Source organism: Anguilla rostrata, chromosome 4 (genome assembly GCF_018555375.3).
Source record: "Anguilla rostrata isolate EN2019 chromosome 4, ASM1855537v3, whole genome shotgun sequence".
Taxonomy (NCBI): domain Eukaryota; kingdom Metazoa; phylum Chordata; class Actinopteri; order Anguilliformes; family Anguillidae; genus Anguilla; species Anguilla rostrata.
The window spans coordinates 8,299,972-8,321,980 of NC_057936.1; the positions used below are offsets into that span (position 1 = coordinate 8,299,972).

At 46.5% G+C, this 22,009-nt stretch overlaps 2 protein-coding genes across 5 annotated transcripts; both read left to right on the forward strand.

The window, feature by feature from the left end:
- Positions 1-1,026: 1,026 nt before the first annotated feature.
- Positions 1,027-9,815, forward strand: abhd17ab (abhydrolase domain containing 17A, depalmitoylase b). Of its 4 annotated transcripts, none has more exons than XM_064330411.1 (5): positions 1,027-1,153; positions 2,870-3,240; positions 3,800-3,994; positions 4,948-5,127; positions 7,433-9,815. In XM_064330411.1, exons 2-5 carry the CDS (start codon positions 2,876-2,878, stop codon positions 7,656-7,658), a joined length of 966 nt encoding a protein of 321 aa, XP_064186481.1. In that variant the 5' UTR covers positions 1,027-1,153; positions 2,870-2,875; the 3' UTR covers positions 7,659-9,815. The 4 variants fall into 4 exon arrangements, with proteins under 4 accessions (XP_064186481.1, XP_064186480.1, XP_064186482.1 ...); XM_064330410.1 differs by lacking the exon at positions 1,027-1,153 and adding an exon at positions 1,160-1,403; XM_064330412.1 differs by lacking the exon at positions 1,027-1,153 and adding an exon at positions 1,587-1,761.
- Positions 9,816-14,735: 4,920 nt separating this feature from the next.
- Positions 14,736-21,695, forward strand: LOC135252404 (Krueppel-like factor 9). The gene is made up of 2 exons (XM_064330418.1): positions 14,736-15,676; positions 18,302-21,695. The coding sequence occupies exons 1-2, from the start codon at positions 15,157-15,159 to the stop codon at positions 18,502-18,504; spliced, it is 723 nt and encodes a 240-aa protein (XP_064186488.1). The 5' UTR covers positions 14,736-15,156; the 3' UTR covers positions 18,505-21,695.
- Positions 21,696-22,009: the final 314 nt, after the last annotated feature.

Consider the following 22,009-nt stretch of genomic DNA (forward strand, 5'->3'; position numbering starts at 1 on the left):
TTAAAGCCACATGTGCCTTTAACTCTGTGTCTCAGCCTTTTGGTGTTGCAATGCTAAGTCATCAATAAATGGCTAGATTAATGAATGACCAATAAAACTAATTTAGTCCTCTATTGTCATAGCCAATTCATTTCATCCTTGATGGAGGAGCATCTTGCAGGGTGGTGGAAAATAGCATTCTTGTTACTCCATGTGGTCCCGATACATATTCATTTTTACTGCTGGCGCTGTCTTCATTCTTCCATTGTACTGGAGACGTTGGGTGCATCTCTACTGTGTTTCCTTATTCCATATTCTGCTGTGACCAAGTGTATGTGAAACAAAAATAAAGATAATAGCTTTGTGTGTACAGAGAAAAGGAGCAACCATATGTCATGTAAAATTACAATTGTGACCGCAAGCCAGTGAACACTTGGAAAATGAGCTTTTAATGTGGAAAATCAATTAAACTGAGAAGATTTTATTGCTAACAGTATTTGGAATGATGATACTGTCCAGATAAACAGTGCAATATTCTGCAGGAATATGGCCTATCGCAATCTGAATTGTTCCTTATCAGGGACAAAGTGCATGGAACAAATTTTATTTTTTTTATGGCTGTTCACTGTGGTGTAATCAGAAACTGTTCTGCTTTAATTTCTTATTCTAAGTGATGATTTTCAGTTTTGTCTAAATAATGTTTATTTAAGTTATTTTCCTTTGCTCCTGGCTTCTCTTAAGTAGAATAAGAGGGCTATCCCCTAAAACGTCTCAGGATATAGAACCATGTGTTGTGTGTTAGTATGTACTAACGTTAGGAGCCACTTATTCTTATATAGACTATATATCAACAAAACCTTTTACATCACAAATGCAGTATTTGATAATGCAGGTTGGCGCTGCCCCTATTTCTCAGATTACTGCTTATGTATTTACATTTCTGTGAAGTCTATAGCTAATGGAAGAAGAAATTTTTCTGTGAGTTTATGATACTCGTGAAGTGTTTACTTTCACAACTACAGGCGATATTAAACTACATGAACTGCAGTAATGCATTGAAGGCACCGTTCTGTGGTTGGAGGACTGTTGCTTCATGCGGCGATTCGTGCGCGTAACATTGGAATCTAAACTGAGCTTCCGCCGTCACGTCCTGTCTCCATGACTTCCGGCTGAGGTAGGACAGGACGGGGGGGAAATATTGTACAATTTGCCATCTAATAAGTGGTTAATCGGTAGTATTGACAAGCTAGCTACGGTTGTAGATAAGCGAGGTGGACATTCGGGACATCTGTCTTATTATAGCTTCCGACAGAATGTTTTGCCTTGTCGGGAACCGAATTTATTTTTCCTGAAGAATCAGTGTTTTTACTATATTGCTAACCGATAGCCAGAGGTCTCAGGTGGTGGTGTGTAAAGATTCCCTGGTTAGTAGGAACGACTTGTTCTCATTTTTCACAGACGTCTTCATGCTCGTAATGATGTAATTGCTCGCGTTCTTGTTTTGCTGCCACAGGTTTCTTTTCAGAATCATAGTTTTGCTAGATAGGACACTGTCTATCTTGCTATTTAGCTAGCGTTAGACGCTGAGTGTTGTAATTTTGTTAGCCAGCTAATTGTAGCCTGCTGGTTCCGCCAGCAAACATCAATTCACCACTGACTGTATGTTGCACTGACCGACCGGCTCAGTACTTACCCGCATTCACGGTGATCTTATGATAGATTGAGTTGAGCAAATTTGCTCGTTAACTACCATATTAACCTGGCTATATTGCGTAGGATGAGGTAAATTACAATGTTGTAATGTTGATAAAATAACCGTGGCTCTTGTTAATCTTGTTTCGTTATTAACGATGCCTACAGTATCCATTTGGTTTGCTATGTAGGAGTAGCTATTTCAATTTAATGAATGTGTAGCATCAAGTTATTTCACTGTTTTTTCTTATACAAGTCAGTCTTCCTCTCCCAATGCTGGCAGACGTGAATTTGAATTTGATAGTCAGAACTGTATGTCCCTATAAAAAATATTTTTATTTCAGAATTTCCGAAAGTTCATATTTAAAAACAGCTAGTCTCTACTGACTAACTCGCTTATTTATTGCTGGTATTTTGCCTAAGTATTTCACTTAGCCTATCTAGCCCTAGATTGTATGTGTTTATTCAGCCTTATTGTTTAGAGTTGGCTGTCATGGTAATGCTAGCTAGCGGGCTACTTTCTAAAAGAATCATTAGATTATGTAAAATGCATTATCGAGTTTACAAATGTACCTAATCTGTTTGTGTGATTGTATTCATATTTTAGCGCCCTGCCTATGTGTATTTCGTCACTTGGGCTAGGTAACACTGTAAGCTAGCTAGGCGAGCTAACGTTTGGTAGTGAGTGTCAGCTTCGTGCGATCCCTTTCGTTTACTTAGGGAGGGTTGCTGTGTATTTCATGGTCTGCAAATACACTCATCCGGATATTTGAATAACAATGTGTTGGTATGTTCAGGCCTGTGTGTTGGTACTGCATCTGTCTGAGTAAACGAGGATATGTGGTTTGTGTGCGTGCAGTTGAAGGTTTACATGGTTACTTCCTTGTGTGGGTTGTGTATAATTTGTTCAAGCTGTTCTTAACTTGACTGTTAGCGTTACACGCAAACGACTTGAATACTAACTACCCTCATTTGTGGAAAAAGAATGAAGGGACTTCATCTCTAAATCCCCAGCCTTATAAATATAGCTATAGATTTAAGAGGCGATCTATGGTCTACGTGGGTAGTTCGGTTGTTTCATATTTTGATGCAGGGGTTCACGTTATTTAATGAGGTATTCCCCCGCCAACGCAAAACTCGGAATGTTCAACCCATACCTGCCATGCCATTAACACCCGTCTTTCTCCTCCTTTTCCAGTGAAAGATGAACGGTCTGCCTATCAGTGAGCTATGCTGCCTGTTCTGCTGTCCCCCGTGCCCCAGTCGCATTGCTGCCAAACTGGCTTTTCTGCCTCCTGAGCCGACGTACGCTCTTCTCCCGGACCTGGAGGCCGGGTCGGTGGCCAGCGGAGTGAGCGCGTCAGGCCTTCGATCCCGCGGCGGTGGAGGAGGAGCGGCGGGCGGGGGCGGCGGTACCAGCGGCGAGAGCCGATGGAAGCTCCACCTGACGGAACGCGCCGAGTTCCAGTACTCCCAGAGAGAGCTGGAGGGCTCCGAGGTCTTCCTTACGCGCTCCAGCCGTGGAAACCGAGTCGCCTGCATGTACATCCGCTGTGCTCCCGCTGCCAGGTTCGTGACTGAGCCTGAGGCTCAAATACTTTTTCATGCGTTCAAACCCCAGAGACACCTGTAAAATTGGCAAACACTGCTGGCAATTTAAAAAGGGTGTATTCACAAATATTCCCAAAATGATTTTGTTGTTTTTGTTCATGTTTTGTGTGATTTGTAAGGTGTGGTTGGTAACACGTTCTGTTGAAAATTCATAGACCTCACAAAGTGTTTTCAATGTGAATGCTTTCTTAAGAGTTCAGACATTTCAAACATGTATTTGACCAAAGTATGGGAGAGAATAGGAAGCCAGGGTGCAGAGAAAAAATGAAAGAAACAAGGTATACGTACGTCACCTTTTACCTTATTTATTTTAACTCGATCAGCCTCAGCATTGGTTGAATCCAACATCTAACCCTGGTGTCATGTGACACTGTGAGTGACTTGTGTAGCGCTTTAAGACTCGACAGAGTGGGAATGCGCCTGTCCAGTCCTGAGATGCAGAGGTTCACTGAAGGCTGGACTCGGCCTGCGGTTCGGCTAACCGGTCCTCCCTCCCTCCCTCTGCGCCCCTGCTCAGGTACACTGTGCTGTTCTCTCACGGTAACGCGGTGGACCTGGGTCAGATGAGCAGCTTCTACATCGGCCTGGGCACGCGCATCAACTGCAACATCTTCTCCTACGACTACTCGGGCTACGGGGTCAGCACGGGCAAGCCGTCCGAGAAGAACCTGTACGCCGACATCGACGCTGCGTGGCAGGCGCTGCGCACACGGTACTGCTGCACCCCCTCGCCTGCGCCCCCCCACACCTGCACCCTCCACCCCCCTCCACCTGGCCACCTCACACCTGTGCCCCCTCCACCTCACCTCACCTGCCACCTCACACCTGCCCACCGCCCCACCTGGCCACCTCAGGCCTGCGCACCCCCACCCCACCTGCACACCCCCCCCCCACCTCACAGCTGCGCACCCCCCACCTGCGCACAGCCCCCATCTGCGACCCCTGTCCTGCGCACCCCCTCACCTGTGCACACCCCACCTGGCCAACCTCACACCTGCGCAGTCCCCACCTGTGCACCGCACTCCCCTCATCTGTGCAGCCCCAGATACTCTCCCGACCCTCCAGACACTCACACCAGGTACTTAGCCTCTTGACTGCTGGAGTTTCCAGACCCATAACACGGCAGCGGTTCACAGTTAAGAAATTTGGCAGCTGCTTTTAGCCAAAGCAACTAAAGTGTATGTAAGCAAACTCCAGTAGAGCTAGAGGCAGTTTGAGACAGCGTAGTATAGTTGCTAGGATACTGGGCTTGTTACTCAAACGTTGCGAGTTTGAATCCGAGGCGGGGCACTGCCATTGTACACTTGAGCAGTGTACTCAGGCTGAACAGCCTCAGTAAATAACCTGCAGTATAAATTGATTTAGAGCATCAACTTAAATGTAAATGCTCCTGAAATGAAGTCAAATCTGTAGACTTAATCCCAGGGAAGGGGTGGGGGGGGGGGAAGTGGGGGTTAGGAGGGGGTGTTGTATTTCAGAACTCACAGGGATAGCAGACACACACACACACAGAAACACACACACACACAGACAGAGCGCTCCTGCCGAGCTTAATTAAGAGCGCCTCAGACTCTCTGCGGCGCAGATGGCTTGCATGCCCTGGCCCGTCCCCAGCTGCCGCCCGTCTGCCGCTGACGGCTGCCCGCTCTCTCCCCGGCGACGCAGGTACGGCATCAGCCCGGAGAACATCATCCTGTACGGGCAGAGCATCGGCACCGTGCCCACGGTGGACCTGGCGTCGCGGTACGAGTGCGCCGCCGTGGTGCTGCACTCCCCGCTCACCTCCGGCATGAGGGTGGCCTTCCCCGACACCAAGAAGACCTACTGCTTCGACGCCTTTCCCAAGTGAGTACACACACACGCACACGCGCGCGCACACACACACACACACACACGCACACACACACAACCCTAACCCCGACACCAAGAAGACCTACTGCTTCGACGCCTTTCCCAAGTGAGTGCGCACACACACACACACACACACACACACACACACACACTCACTCACACACTCACACACACACACACACACACAACCCTAACCCTAACCCCGACACCAGGAAGACCTACTGCTTCAACGCCTTTCCCAAGTGAGTACACACACACGCACGCAGACACACGCACACACACGCACACATACACACACACCGTACCCGATGCCAAGAAGACCTACTGCTTCGACGCCTTTCCAAAATGAGTACACACACACACATACACACACGCGCACACACATACACACAAGCATGCACACGCACATACACATACACATGCACACACACACACACACATATGTACACACACACACACACCGTACCGGACACCAAGAAGACCTACTGCTTCGACGCCTTCCCCTAGTGAGCGTCCCTGTTGCTTCTGTTGCCTTCCTGCTCTTTCGCTTTAAAAAAAAATTAGTAGCAGTTATTTTTTCATCAGCATTCGAATAGTATTCGGTGTGTGTGCCCATTCCGAAAGAATGCTGTTACAAAAGAATTCGGTATGGGTCCGTTCAAGAAGAACGGCGCTCAAAAAGCGATCCGGTATGTGTTCGGTAGGGGTCCAGACATCAATGGAAGCGGTTCTGCCTTCTGTCGGTTGGCAGGTCGTGTTGGTCAGCGTTGTGCACAGAAGCATCCGGAACCCTTCCCGCTCCTGTCCTTCCCGTAAGGGTTTCCATATCAGGGTGTTCCCCAGGATCTGTGAATAGGCCGAGCCCTCCTCTCTGTTCATTGAACGAATGAATGAATGAATGAATGAATGAATTATTGCGGTCAGTTTTGCCATTCATTCGTATAATGGGTAAGGTCAGAATATGGACAGGGGATACCTGATCTGAGAGGATTTTAAAATACGGGCTTGTTTCAGTCTCAGCCTGCGTCAGTGGGCATTATGTGGAGTATTGATTATGCGCCGCTCGCCTACCTCGGACTTTTGGTCTCTCTCCACCGAGGCTCAGACGGGAATCGACGGGGGGAAATCAAATCCGGAGACTTTGTATAAACTGCGCTTTCTTTTTTCTTTTTTTTTTGACCTTCTGAGCTTGCAGAGCAGGGCGCGCGCCTGGAGTGGTTCCGCCCGGATCGCCGCGTGCCAGACGCGGCCTTATTGCCACAAACATTACATTACAGGCATTTAGCAGACGCTCTTATCCAGAGCGACTTACACAACTTTTTACATAGCATTTTACATTGTATCCATTTATACAGCTGGATATATACTGGAGCAATGCAGGTTAAGTACCTTGCTCAAGGGTACAACGGCAGTGTCCTACCCGGGAATCGAACCGGCAACCTTTCGGTTACAAGCCCAGTTCCTTACCCACTGTGCTACACTCCGTCCTAACAAACGCCGCCATTCGCCGCGCCGCGCCGCGACTCGGAGAGACCCAGCGGTTTTCATTTTCGTTTTGTTTTCGTACGCCCGGGAGGCCCGGTGACTCCAGAAGCCGTTTGCCTCGCCGTTAAACTGAGCAAAAATGATTTTTTGAGCTGGGCTCTTTTTTTATTTAAGTGCGCTGGATATTTACTGTGCTGGGACTCTCGGGGTAATTAAAGCTGAAGGGCTGTTGTAATAACAGAGGCTAGAGGCATAAAGCGCTGGTGAAGTTACTGAATGACTTTTGCTATTATAAACTGTACGTGACAGGGCCTTGTGCGCTCAAAGACTGTCCTTTTTGGCAGTTGGTCAGGTCTACTTTGACCAATGGCTAATAAATCAGACCAGTGCCGCGATTAGTCATGCACACCATTCCTGACTGTAGACTTCTCTCTTTGTCTATCCCTCCCTCCCTGTTTTTTTCTCTCTCACTTTCCTTCTTTCACTTTCCTTCCCTCTGTTTTTCTTGCTCTCCCTCTGCCCCTTTATCCCGTGTCTTCATCCTTCTTTCTCCCCTTATCTCCCTCTTTCCCTCACTCCTCTCTTGCTCTCCTTCATTCTCTCCCTCTCTTTCTCTCTCACTTCCCCTCCCTCTCACTCACTCCCTCCCTCATTGTCCCTCTCTTTCTCTCTCACTTCCCCTCCCTCCCCCTCCCTCTCTTTCTCCCTCTCTTTCCCCCTCCCTCGCTCTCTCTCGCTTCCCCTCCCCCTCTCTCTCTCTGCCCTCCCTCCCCCTCTCTCCCTCCCTCCCCCTCTCTCTCTCTCTCTCTCCCAGCATTGAGAAGGTCTCCAAGATCACGTCGCCCGTGCTGATCATCCACGGGACGGAGGACGAGGTGATCGATTTCTCTCACGGACTGGCCCTGTTCGAGCGCTGCCCCAAGGCCGTGGAGCCCCTGTGGGTGGAGGGGGCGGGGCACAACGACATCGAACTGTACAGCCAATACCTGGAGCGTCTGCGACGCTTCATTGGCCAGGAGCTGACCGCGCAGCACGCCTGAGCTCCGCCTCCGTCTGTCCGCTCGTCTCACTCGCTTCGTCTTTCTCCTTATCTTTCGTTTTCTCTCCCTCCCTCCCTCCCTCCCTCCCTCCCTCCTCCCCTCATTCGTCTGTCCGCCCGCGTTGGCGTGAGGATGGAGAAACGCGCGCTGGGTCTCTCTCTCCAGCCTGAGGCACCCCTCGTCTGTCCAGCCATTGTGTGTGTGCGCGTGTGTGTGTGTGTGAGCGTATGTGTGTGCGTGCGCATGCGTGTCCCAGACACATCAACCGCCTGCCAAGCCTGGAAAACCTCTGGTGTTACAGAGAAACCCTTCCCCCCTCTCCCCCTGTTCTGTCCCCTCTTGAGTTCCAATGAGTTTTCACCTCTTTGGGAGCTTCACTAAAGAAGTCCAGCTGCCCGTATTTGCTCTTTGCATTTTCACACACAAAAAAAATTACTTTTTTTCTTTTTCTTTTGTTATTATTTCTTAAACGAGGAACAAGACTGACACCTACATACATCATCTCCCTCCCCTCTCTCTGTTTTTGCCTGCCCCCCCCCCCTCAGATGGAGAGGGCATTGTAAACCATGGCTACCTGCTTGGCCAGATGACCATGAGCCTCACCCCGCCCCCACCCCACCCCCACCAAACCCCCCCCTCACAGGGGGCCGTTTCAGGCCAGTTTGAGCCAGACGCAAAAGTGGATTTTGTTTTTTTCGCTCGGACCCTGATGTTTAAAACCACTACTCCAGACTGCCCTGTACAGTGCGGACACTACGTTTGCCCCAGCCGCCATTGTGACTGCGCATTCCCGCCATTCCGAGCGGCCAATCGGAAACAGGGAGCTCAGAGGGTAGAGTAACCCGATTGGTGCTGTTGATCAGCTGACGATAATGAGCTCACCCGTCGTTGTGTGGAAAGAGAACACAAACATTTAAACTATCATGAGTTCTGGTTAATGTTTTGAGTTGTTTTCCTAAACAAGAGAGGAAGTCACTGTGTGTGTGCGTGTGGGTGTGTGTGTGTGTGTGTGTGCGCGCGTGTGTGTTTATGTATACATATACATATGCACATATTTTGACCTAATGTCAGTTACATCAATTGTAGGTAGTGCCAAGATATTTTGTTTAAAACATCTGTTGTTGAACCAAGAAACATGGTGATTTTACGAAAAAGGGTGTCATTGCTGAATGAACCATTTAAAGGTGTCATTGCTGAATGAACCATTTAAAGGTGTAAACAGTCTTTTTTTTCAGTCTACAGGAATGTCTGAACTCCCCTAATGTAACAAGTGTTTGGGAGAATTAACTTTTTTTTTATTTTTAAAGATTATTATTTCATTTTATGTTTCTGCAAAAGTGTCTGCTTTTTTCATTATATCTCTTTAATAGGTATCTATATCCTGGAAAAAAAAAAATAACTTAAAGCAATCAAAAAAAAAAAAAAAGAAAAAAAAAATATTTTTTATAATATTTCGAATGATCGGTTTGAGGAGAACGCTGCGTGCACAGGCCACACAGCCAGTGAGGTGATGTCATTCAGCAGGGTGATGGTTATCGCCGGGCCCCAGAGGGGGCCATGGCTCTACCCGGCCCTGTGCTCTGGAATAAGAAGCAGCTGCGCTCTTTTAGCTTTTAATAGAGATGATTTTGACACCAGGCGTGTCTCCACTGTGCTGCGCTGTGATTGGCTCTCGTTAGCGAGCGAAGCTAGCCACAATTCACGTACAACTGAGGGAAGTCGTTTTTTGTTTGGTAGACGTGTAGCATTTAAGTTTAAATTGGCAGAGACGAGGTTTAGTTATCAAATTTAATGGGGTGATGCGGAGAGACGTCGATCGGTGTTTTAACACTTTTTTTTAAACGTCTTGTAAATTCAAAAATTTAAATAGACATAATTTTCTCACATCTGTCCATCTGCTGACTGTCCTGCCTGATACGTTACATGCAGTTTCTGTGGTATGATTAAACTGCAGGACTTAAACCACGCATTCGCATGTAGATACCTGGGCCAGGTGGACAGGTGGGCACTGTTAGCTGGCCTCTCTCACTGCTACGTACCCATTCATATTCAGCTCTCTCCTCCCGCACACTCATTCCCCAAAGCCGGCAGAAATTCCTCACAGTCGCTCGTTTATGCTTCAACGTTTACTCTTTCAAAGTTCTTTAAAATAACCAATTTACTTATTTTCCCCACATTTCTTTTTTTAACTTTTTTTTTTTTAAGCGAGGGTTTCATCGCCATACACAGTGGACATAGTTGTATAAATTCAGCATCTTCTGTCGTATAACTAACTGCAGCTAATGATTGTGACGAGTAGACCTTACACTTGTAATCTGTACCTTGGAAACACATGTTGCAGAGTACTGGGCTTAATGTTAGCGATGCCAATTCCAATGCAAACCTGGGCCAATCCATTTTTTTTTTTTTTTTGTTCATCGAGGCTGTTTGGCTGGATATATTAAGTACTGAACTTGCTGCTAAAGGTGGTCGAAGATGAGTAGAGTGAACGCACTAAACCCTCCTACAGTGAGTGTGTGTGTGTGTAAAATACATTTTAACCAAGATGGATGATCTTGCAGGATTCACTAGTCTTTTGGAACATAGTTTTTTTTTTTTTTTTTTTTTGATGCAGAGATTTCTATGGACGTCATTACTGATGTCCAGTGACATTATGGAGGGCATTGGAGAGGTTTAAGTAATGCTAGTGCATTTTGAGAACGCTCACCCAAAACCTTGTTTTTCCTGCCCCTGTAACGGTAAGGCTGGGATGTGGACGGTTTGTTTGTGTGTTTAATTTCGGCGGGTAGTGAATTCCGCACTCATCAGCTGCTAGCCGCTGGCGTTCGGTTTCACGCCGCCGCGCTCGCGGCTCCTTTCGCAAACCCGCGCAGTCGCGCGCCGCCGGGGGGGCGGGGGGGGCGACGCGGTCACGCGACTCTGTGCATTCTGGGAAAGAAAAGAGACGAGCGCTGATCTTGTTTCTGATCCCCCCCCCCCGTGTGTGTTCTTTTCAGAAGGTCGGTCCTTGAAGCGGGATTCCGCCAGCGGTTTATGTGTTTTTTTTTTTTTGTCGTTTAGATTTGTTGCCGTCCCGTTCTAGAACCCCCGGCCTGGCCGCGCGCCCGCGAACCCCGAACGGTCCCGCACACCGCGCACCCGCACCCGCACCGCACACCCGTCCCGTTTCGGGCGCGGGCGTGGGGGGCGAGAGGTTAAGCGAAAGAGCGCAGCCGTGGAGCCCCCCCCCTGGGTAACTCGATACGGGCGGCGCCGTGGGCGAGCGGGTTGAGCGTCCCGCGGGGGCGGAGTCGGCCGACGCGCGGTCGCCTGTGAGCGCGGCACGCCGGCAGGAGAAACGCCTCTCCGGTTTCCGTCGGTCGCGCTCCCTCTGAGGGGAAATCTCGCTCCCTCTGAGGGGAAATCTCGCAGGGAAACCGCCGGTCGCGCTCCCTCTGAGGGGAAATCTCGCTCCCTCTGAGGGGAAATCTCGCAGGGAAACCGTCGGTCGGCCGCGCTCCCTCTGAGGGGAAATCTCGCAGGGAAACCGTCGGTCGCGCTCCCTCTGAGGGGAAATCTCGCAGGGAAACCGTCGGTCGCGCTCCCTCTGAGGGGAAATCTCGCAGGGAAGCCGAGCGGAGCTTCGTTCTGAAATGTCGGCGGTTTTGGCTCCCGTGGATAAAGCTGCCGCAGCTCAGCGAACATGCTGAGGGTGCAGATAGTGTGTGTGCGTGTGTGTGTGTGTGTGTATGTGTGTGTGTGCGTGCTTAAGTTTTAGTGGGGGTTTTTTTTTTTTTTTAACTTCTTGTTTTTGAAGTTTTCCTACATCAGCGCCAAAGACGACAAGGCATCCAATCAGAGGTCTGTAACCAGGGGGTGACTCAGTGACATAAGAGTACACAGTACCAGACGAAAGCTCGTAGAGGAGGCCAGACTACACCTGACCTGAGCGCGGAGTCCTGTCTGAGCTCCTGGATGCCCACATGGGGAGGGACTGTGTGCGCGTACGTGTGTGTGTGTATGTGTGTGTATGTGTGTGTGTATATGTGCGTGTCTCATTCATGCACGTGGTGTGGGGAATCCAACAACTTGAAAACTGGAGATGAAGGAATGACGCAGTGTGTGTGTGATTGAGTGTGCGAATGTGCGTATGCGTGCAAGTGTGTGTGTCCATGAGTTCAGAATTGTTGAATTCCCCGAAGGACACACACAGCTTTTTTTCTGTAAACCAAGGTGAGAAAATATGATTTTCTGTTTGTTTTTTTTGTTTTTTTCAAATTGAGATGTATGTAAGTGTACTGTATTGTTTTCAGAATGGTTGTTCTGGGTGGGGGCTATGAGTTAATGGAATGGGGGGGGGGTTGGTGTGTTTTGTTGTAACCAGCTATACTTTATTGTTTTCCATTTTTAGTTTTAAAAAGACACATTTTTGTTTCTTTTTTCCAGAAGTAATAAAAAAAGAACTAAATAAATTCATGAATTGATTAAAAAAAAGTGTTTTGCCTTGATATTATTCCTAAATGAAGAAAATGGTGCTGAAATTGACAGAAACTAGTAGTTCGCAAACTACTGCAGAACATTGGAAACATAAGCAATAAAGTGAACATGCTCTCTCTCAGCAAATGCATTGGGTTTATGCATCCATAACTACGTCAATGATAACAAATTATGTTTGTTATGGGGTTTAAAAAAAAAAAACTATGATCCTCAACCAACCAACAGGTGGAATTGCCAGTTAATGGTAAAAGAATGCCCAACAAGTTTTTCAAACGAGATATTGTAACACCGTGTGCAGTCAACCGTGCAGCTGAGGAGATCCTCTGATAGATTTATGAGAAATAAATTGCTTTTTTTCTGTCATGTGAAGATACTGGCATCTGTGGTAGCGAATAGAAATGAGCCCTCAATCCCCGGCATTGGAAAAAACAGTGTTTGTTTGCTGCAAAACTGCCCCCGCACGGCTCCCCCCCCCCCCCCCGTCTCCAGGCACCTGCTCCCCCTTTTTTAATGAAATTTGTGAACTCCTTCACTTGCCTCCCCTGAGAAGAATGTTCTGGAAACTCCTTGTAAAGCAGAGTGGGGTGGGGGGTGGGGGGCGGGGGGGTGGGGGGGGGGCTCGTGTTGGCCTGTTTGTTGCTCGAGGTTCTTTTGGGCCTGGCGTGCACTGGCTTGGGAGTGCTCCTCTGTAAACTAAGCAGGGAAGTCGTGTGTGGAATGGCTGTCTATAACTGCTGCTGTTTGTGTGTATACAGGGATGGGGGGATGGGGGGGGGCTTCTGCACAGCCTGACAGATGGACTGGGCTGTTATCTGTAGCCAAAAAAAAAAAAACTCCAATTATCTGTCTTTTAATTATTACAGTACAAGTCCCTAAGCTCTGCCCCTACCCACCCCCCATCCACCCATTCTCAGCAAACTGCAGTGGAGAGGGAGGAGGACTATAATCCTGGCAGATGGGTGTTACATCCAAACCCTTCCCCCCCACCCCACTGGTTCACCAGACTGCGTAGGCCAGTGTGCACCACACACACACACAGGCCTCTTACACAAATGCCCTCATGACCCGGAGCATGGATTACAGCAGATAAAAATCATCAGCGCTGCCGTTTGACCACGCCCAACGGCAACCAAGCTGTTGCCATGGTCCTGATGTTCATGTGCTTACAACATTTCCACCCAGTGAACATTTTTGTGGTGAAAAGTCGACGAAAACCCTGAAGCGCCAAGGCGTTTGCCAACCTGCCTAACCTGGTAACAGTCTCATTTCCCCTGGTGTTGGCGACCTGCCAATTTTAGTGTTTGTTTTTGACCTATCCACATTACAGGCATTTAGCAGACACACTTATCCAGAGCGACTAACACAACTCTTTACATAGCATTTTACATTGTATCAATTTATACAGCTGGATATATACTGAAGCAATTCAGGTTAAGTACCTTGCTCACGGGTACAACAGCAGTGCCCTACCCAGGAATCGAACCTATGACCTTTCGGTTACAAGCCCAGTTCCTTACCCACTGTGCCAGTACTCCCACACGCCCTCTGAAGCTCGCTCACTGTCATTATTCGCTCATTCTTTGACCTTAAATACACTGCCACCCTGAAACCCGTCCTACACAGTTCAGAAGAACATGCCCGTACATTTACCTTCTCCATCTGAATTTAATTAACGGATGTTTTTGACGTCTGAGAGACAGTCGTGCAGGGCAGGCAATACCTGTATTGCCAGATTTAACTGAAAAATCCAGCTTGGTTTCATTTTCACGGCAACAAAATGGGATTGTTTTACATTTTACAGACACTCTTATCCAGAGAAACCTGCATTCTTTTCTATACAGTCCATTTATGCAGCTGGTTATTTATGATAGAAATTGAGGTCAAGTATCTGGCTTGTGGGAGCAAGAGCAGCACCCCTCTTCGGAACCGAACCCACAAACTCCGAGTTATAATCTTAACTCCCTACCCACTACGCTAAAATAGAGTCCTTATTCAAAACCACATTAGGTCTAGTAGGCTACTTTGAAAACAACCGTTTTATCGCGATAAACGTAATGCTGAAGTTGGTCTGTAGTAGCTATTGGCAACAGAGGCAACCAGGCGAATTTTTAAAGAGGTCAGACCTCGGACCTTTGTACGCACGTGTGTGTGCGCGTGTGCGTGTGTGCCCAAATGAAAGGAGGTAGGCTACACGATAGGAATTTCTGTATTACAAATACAGTTGATGAAACCATTTTTTGAGAAATGGCCTCCCACAATCAACCACTGAATTACCATAAACTGAATTTTAAAATTACTGTAAAGGCATTCTACTCTAGTTAATGCCAACATCAACGCAAATCACTGTTTAATAGCCTGTGTTCTGTAACGCGTAAGTGAAATCTAAAGTCGAGATGGCGACAGGGGAGTGGATTGTGCGAATGGGTGGGGCTGGAGCACGAGGGCAAGGGGGCTACAGTAGCCTAATAATTATAATGTAACAGAATATTTTGAATATTTAAATAATTTACTTAAGGCCACTCTGGGGAAGAAGTGAAATTGTTATATTGGAATTTCACATATCTAATTGAAACGGTTATGGCAACACGTAATTTGTAAATAGACCAGCAAGGAATCTTGGCCGCACGACAGAACCAGGAGAGAAAATCTTGTTTCCTCCTATTCTATTCCTGTAAAATCCTTCCTCTTCGCCGCCTGCGATTCACGTCAGCCGGCGTCACTGCGTGATTCCCTACACACTGGCGTGAACCGCACCGGCTTGCTCTCAGACACAATGAAGCGAACTGAGTGTAACACGCGCGCTGGGGCTACACATGGATGGGTCCGCGTGTATCTTTAACTTATTTTGCTCAGTTTTCTTTCAGTTCGTATTTTGAAAGTCGTCACGTTCTGTCGTCGAAAGTGCCGAATACAAAGCTGCGTAATTCGGTAGATATAACTGGACACCACAAGCCTGATCGGAGACCACGGAAGAATTTCCACCCATCCCGTGGCGCCACAAGCAAGTGTACAGAAAAAAAGCATGTCAATGACTGCGTATTCGGACTACTTCGCCGCTCAGTGCCTGGTGTCTATATCCAGTGGGCCGGTCCTGCATCGTCCTACCCCGGTTACCTCTGCTGCCCTGGGCCCCCCTCAGGCTCGTCCTTCAGGGGATCCAGAGGGGTCGAATGAGGACAGGGAAGTACGGGACATGCTGAAAGGTGGAACCAACATAATGAAGGTTGCCGGAATTCTCACGGATCTTCACGGCAAATTCCGACCTATGTCGGCGTACTCCGAAAGTAGCAATTCCTCGATCGGAGACGTGGACAGTTTCTCTCACGGGGAAAGCGGGTACACCACGCTGTCCGACTCAACAAACCCGACCCCCACCATGACTCCCTCTTCCACGCCGACGCCCGGACAGCACAATCCGCCGAAAACATTCCAGGGAGGGCCACCACGATCGCCAATGAAGCGGCACTACTGTACTTTCGACGGCTGTGACCGGGTCTATGGAAAATCATCTCACCTCAAGGCGCATATCAGAACTCACACAGGTGCGGTCACGAAGAGTAGGAGGGGTGTGTGTGGTGTTGTGTAAGAGAACGTTCGCATGCTGTAAAACGAGGTCGTTCTTTGAAAGCTGCTAATATGTTAGGCTATGTAATTATAACCGAGAAAGGCAGACAAGATTGTTCCTCATTAGAATTTGAAACCAGAAAAATGCCTAAAATCGTATGAATATAAAACGGTTTATTCTACACTGCTGTGTAGTCGGCCACATAAAGTGAGGCTTTGTGAGCTCGCACGAGGTGATCGCTAGTGACACGGGGCGTAGGATTCAGTAATAGGCATGCATAGTCAAAATATGGGCACGAAGAAACAAACTTTCACGCGTTAGGGTGCTGCAGAATTATCCATGTAAAGAAAACCTTTTTACGAACATATTTGTAGATGTTTGGCGTATACAACAAGCTAGTTAGTTAGTATTCAATCCCACTAAAATTTCTCATTTAAATTTTTTTTTTTTTTACACTGCGTAAAGTAGGTAGGGTGGGTTGGGGGCAGAGAGGAGGAGTTGGTAAGCGGGTCACTCCAGTACAATACTCTAACGAACAAAGAAAGAACTGAACACTAGAACAAAGAAAATAACGAACAGATTGGAATGAGATGAGAAAAAAAACTACACTGTCATTTAGATTGTTCTTAGTAACTCTTGGCTTAGCGAGTTCACGGAAAGCAATCTACATTAAAATAATTGAGAATTTGCCTCGAGCAAATAATTGTTGTTTACTGTTTTTTTCATCGGCTTTCTGAGTTGTCCCCTAGAAACCCCCTATCCTTACCTTTCATGGAGGGCTGGCGTACAAGCCGGTTACAGATGTTTGCTATTAAAGTTAGGCTACTGAATGCAATCACACAGCTACATATAAACGTTGCTGACACGTGTTTTGGGGATTCAGCATACAGGCTACATTATATTTTGAGGAATCAGATATTAGCCACATAGAGTGCATAATTTAGGCAATAAATACTTACGGACCAAATAATAGTTTATGTGTGATTGTATCTAGTTTGGATGCAATTAGTAAATTCGTATTAATGTGTAAATTCAATATGAAACCACAATCAACACCGTACTACTACTGTGACTAAAATGAAAATACTCCATTTTCGTCACAGTTGTTGAAAGTTTTTTCATAGTGATTTCATATTTTAACAATTGCTGCCACTATCAACGCCACAAACTGTTAAGAAAACACGTTTTTCAGATAACAGAATTTGATGCTTGATGTAGTACAGTAGTCCCACCCTATAACAACTGTTCCATGAATACTTTCAGGTGTAAGGGTATGATCAGTGATAATACACATGTGTGTTTAAAAACAAAAAACAACAGTATTGTTCTTGGATAAAGTTTTCGTGGAAAGCTAAATCAAATCAGAAGACAGTTAAGTAGGCCTTGGTGTTCCCGTGGTAAACAAGAGCCAGGCCGCGAGTCCAACTGATGTAACAGGAAGTACATATTTGAGGCTTTCACTAGGAAAGCTGTTTTGTGCAAAATTTTGCCTTCGTACGTTTGGGCTTAAGCTGCCGTTTTGTATCTCAGCTGTAGACTACAAACCGGTGCAAGGATAGCTAATGTAGCCATAGTTTGCACTTTTTTATAAGAAAGGACTCGGCATAAACAAACAACCTAATTGATACCTTTCCCCAGAAAAAAAACCTGTACTACGTTTAAAAGCACGACACTGCAACCGGATTTTCTGTCCGCGAGCTAGCTCTTTGTAGGCCTCCTCTAGAGAGTCAGTTAAGTTTTAGTTTTGCGGCACCGTGCGTAATCTATGGTTGTTTTAACTTCTGCATGACTGCAGTTAGTCTAAGATGGCTGCCGAACAGAAAAGAAAAGATGGGGGGAAATAACAGTGACCTTGAAAGTGGGAACAAGGATTTAGGAAAATAAGCACTAGTCGTTTCTACTAGGAGTGCAACTGTAGGTTCACTGCGAATTTTCTCCTCAAGCTCTATTTGTTTTCTGTCTTTACACCACGCCGCACATAAAGTCAAACTAGAGAAACCATTGAAATAATCATTTAAAAATAAAGCACACGTGGACGATATTGAGACACGTTCATGCACCGTCACAGTGAGAACTGAGATCTTGCCGACAGATTCATAGCTACTTGCCGTCACTTGATTCCAGTTTTGTTTTTCCTCATATTTCTACGGGGCAAAGTTCACACGTCGGTATCAAACGCTCGCCGGTGCGATGCACTCTAAAATTAGAACATAAATGAGATAAGCGTCGACAGTGTAGGTAAAACATGGTAACGTACAGTGCACTATATCTGTAAATTTAATCTGAAAAGGAACAAACTGTTGGATTGCTCTTATCTTTGGTTATGAGACACGTTCATCCACCGTTGCTTTTGAAGTCCGCCTCGTGATGCTGTGTAACAATCCTGCTATTATTTTCCCTCTCTAAATCTGGGGGGGTTTCCCTTTTCCTTTTTGGGGGGGGGGGGGGGGGCTTTTCTTCCTTTTTCATGTAGGCCCCGTGCGCCGCATGGAACTCAGAGTGGTTTGTTTGTTTGTTTGTTTGGGGTGGGACCGGCTGGTGTGTGTTTTTTTGTCGACCCCCCCGTTTGAACCCCATGTCTCTTTTTGCGGTCCTGTTCCAGGCGAGCGGCCCTTCCCCTGCACCTGGCCGGACTGCGAGAAGAAGTTCGCCCGCTCGGACGAGCTGGCGCGCCACACGCGGACGCACACGGGCGAGAAGCGCTTCCCGTGCCCGCTCTGCGACAAGCGCTTCATGCGCAGCGACCACCTGGTCAAGCACGCCCGCCGGCACCCCAATTACCACCCCTCCATGATCGGCCGCTAGGGTCCCGGGGGTGGAGGATCGGCCGCCCCCCACCCCTTATCAACCCCCTCCCCCCCCTAACCCCCCCCCCCCCCCCACCACCCTCAGAACGCCGGAAGTCTCAGCCTGCATTGCCGGTCCCAGGATGGGTAGTTCCAGCCCGAAAAAGACAGTTAATTCCCAAATGAAGACAACGCAAGAGAGGCGTGTTTGCTCAGAATTCAGTTTTCTGTTTCAGAACAAACAGAAGTGCAGCCCAGACTCCTCACTTCTCACTGCGCTCACAATGGTACTGAGGAGAGATGCACGTTTATCCACTCCTTGAGTAAATATGGGTCAGTTTTTTTTTTTTTACGGGTTAATGTACTGATAAATCCCTTGGCCTGCGTCTCCCGCTAACACAAAATGTCCTAAACAAGCGTTGCTGCGATGCATTGGTCATGGAATGACGTTGAAGAACACGTTGCGGTAACGGTGTGAGAACATTTTGTGTTGGCTGGCTTCCTGTCCCGTTAGAGGCCTGAGCGCTGAGAATTGCAGCTGCCACAGCTGTGAGGGCTTCCCGCATGTGCAGGCCAGATTTTTTTGGCGACGGGGAGGCCAGCGAGATCTCCGAGTCAGGGTGCAGGGAACGGGACGGTCTCGTCTTTCACTTCTCCGGCCCCCTTCCAGATGTTCGTAGCCGCGGACACCAGACCAGGGCGGGACCCCTGAAGTACCCTTTAACACTTTAGACGTCAGCAAAGTGGGAAAGCGCTCCTTCGTTAGATCCGTTAGAATTTTTTGGCGGAGCGCTTCACCAGACCAAAACTTGCAAATACAACAAGAATTAAGAATCTTCGTTCTGAATACTGGTGATAATGGCTGTTTCTTTTAGACAAATCATGTAATCTGCGGGAAATGTACCGGCATCTAAAGGCTTGTAGTACTTTTGAGTAATTTTTTGGCCTCGTTCTGCTGGGCACACAGCTTATTGCAGATGCTGCAGATATCATAGCTGTTCTGTTTTTTAAGGAGTTTTTCTAAGTGTAGTGCTATTACCGTGGTTATGGCATTTAGCTGCTGCTGCTTTTTTTTTTATTAGTATATTTTGTGTAAGAGTCAAAGACACCTTAGATGTGGAAAGTTTTAAGGACTGACAAGGTGTTTCACTGGCACAACAGTTGGCACAGCCTGCTTACAGTGCATCGTCTCAGTTCTGAAACCTCTGCATTAGAGATGGCTCTGTAAGTGCTTTTTATTTTTTAGCGACTTGTCACTTTGTTATAGTCCGTATACATGAGGAGTGATTGCTTAGTTAGTTTAAAGCTGCTTTTCTGTGTGTGTGTGGGGGGGGGAGGAGGGGGAGGGGGAGGGGGAGGGGGTAGGGATGGTTCGGGGGAAATATTATCTCTGGAAAATTTGCAACTGCCTTTTACCGGCTGTCCAAACTCAGGATGGTTGCCTTTGTATAAGTGAACTCAACAGAACCTCTGGAAGCCTTAAGATGAATCATAATCGTTTGCACCATCAGTTTGATAGACATTGTGTACTGGCAAGTGCCAAAAGGCACGTTAAAGTTGTGTACGTGCAATATAGCACTTTTCTTATAGGTGTGTTGATTCCCATATAGCTGCTAGTCTTTTATCCTACACTTCTTTTTTTTTAAATTCCGGAACATGCTTCTGCAGTGTGTGTTTTGCCTCAATGTGAACATTCACATATACATGCACACACTGCATATATTATACCTATTAGCCAGTCAGTAGACATTTTGCACCGTGGTAGTTTTTAGTGCTCGAGGACGTGAAATGAAGGGTAGAATTGAAAAGAATCTACAGTTTTACTATTTTTCTACTTTTACTGGCACTAGTCATCTTGCAGGGCGGGGACAGGTGTGGAGGTGGCGGGAAGGGGTCGTCACAAGCTTTGCAAGGAAAACACATTCCAACAGTTCGTATATTGTGCCACTAGGGGGCGACATATTTTTGATTGCGTATGGATATGGAATGCATTCAATGAAACAAACTAAAAGATTGAACAACTGGATTGTTACATGCTTGTCCTTTGTGTAAAATATGGCAATCATATTAGCTTAGTTTAGGAGAAAAAGAAAAACTTCCAGTAGCACAGAAATGTTAGTTCTAATACAGAACTCTGATTGAAAAAGATTTTAAAACTGCAAATTAGTCCAAATTACCTACATCATACGTCTTTTTCCTTTTCTCTTCTTAGAACTCACACTGCCCTGTCGAGAGGCTGAGTCAGGGATAGATCTGTCAGGTAGAAGAAAAAAAATTAATCGCACCATTCATACACAGAACCTATATTTTGAGAGCTATGACTGCTCCTGATTTTTCCCTGATTAGTGAGGAAATAGTTTTTTTTTCTTTTTTTTCAGGCCATAAATGTCTGAGGCTGGTAGTATGTGGCTTAACTGGTGGCCATTCTCTCCTCTCCACTGTCTGTGGTCAGAGACCTCAGTAGCTTTTCATGTGTTCCTAAGTCCAGTGCTTATGCTCAAGGGTCTGGATATAAGTATTTCCTAATCAATCGACTAAATTATCAAACGTTATTCAACTAAAATTGCATTCCCTTTCTTTAATGTGTAAAATATAATTTCTGGCATATGCTTAATTTCATTGAATATTTCACACCAATTTCAGGTCACACTCATATTGTGCTTCTTCTGTCATGAATCCCATGGTTCACCCTGTTATTTGTATTAATGTGCTTTTCATTCAGCCCGGGATGCAGACAGTACTGTAACCCTGGGAACTGCGTTAGAGTTATATATATCTTATTTACCATCAACACAGAGTTTTGCAGAGACGTTTGTATATACTGGAAAATTAATTGTGTTGGGTATCAGTTACTCTGATAGCTGGCTCATGCAGGGATGATATTTATGCACCGTCTGATATTAGCCTCAGTGTTAGTTTTTTACACAACCTCATGAATCCCAGTCCGACAGCTCCGCACCAGCCTCACGTTATCCGAACAGCTGTCCAGCAGTACCTGATCTACACTGATTAAACGAACGTGCGGTTCTGTGAGATTTGCAAATTCTGGATTTTTAAACTTTTTTTTTTATTTACCGTGGTTGTTGTATACTGAAGGGTTGTTAAGGCTTTCATTTATGCACCATTGGAAGTGTCTTCTCTCAGGTTCATAAAATGTGTAAAATAATTTTGCTTCCTGGACAGCTCCTCTGTGTGAGCGTGTTTTTTTTTTTTTAATTCCTCTGATTAATTTATTACATCATATTATTTGTGTGGTTAAAATATTCTTTTTATAGCTTATTTTATCGTTTGGAATACTTTTCTGTTTGCTTAAAAATAAAACTGTCAGTGCTTTTAAAATAAGTGACATCATAATGAAATAAATCATTAAAAGTGCACCGGAGGTCCTGTTTGTTGACCCTGCTAAACCATAGAGGGTGTGTCAAGTTTCTAGACGATCCTGGAACTCCATTGTGAGGCAGCTGTGATGATGTCACAATGACGCAATCGAAAGTGGGTTGGGTTAGAAACTAGCAACCCATTCG

Bases quoted from the DNA above. Each gene is read 5' to 3' on its own strand.
- abhd17ab (XM_064330411.1), top strand. From the start codon at position 2,876: ATGAACGGTCTGCCTATCAGTGAGCTATGCTGCCTGTTCTGCTGTCCC. The intron at 3,241-3,799 runs GTTCGTGACTGA...GCCCCTGCTCAG, and splicing joins CGCTGTGCTCCCGCTGCCAG to GTACACTGTGCTGTTCTCTC. The intron at 5,128-7,432 runs GTGAGTACACAC...TCTCTCTCCCAG, and splicing joins TGCTTCGACGCCTTTCCCAA to CATTGAGAAGGTCTCCAAGA.
- LOC135252404 (XM_064330418.1), top strand. From the start codon at position 15,157: ATGTCAATGACTGCGTATTCGGACTACTTCGCCGCTCAGTGCCTGGTG. The intron at 15,677-18,301 runs GTGCGGTCACGA...GTCCTGTTCCAG, and splicing joins GCATATCAGAACTCACACAG to GCGAGCGGCCCTTCCCCTGC.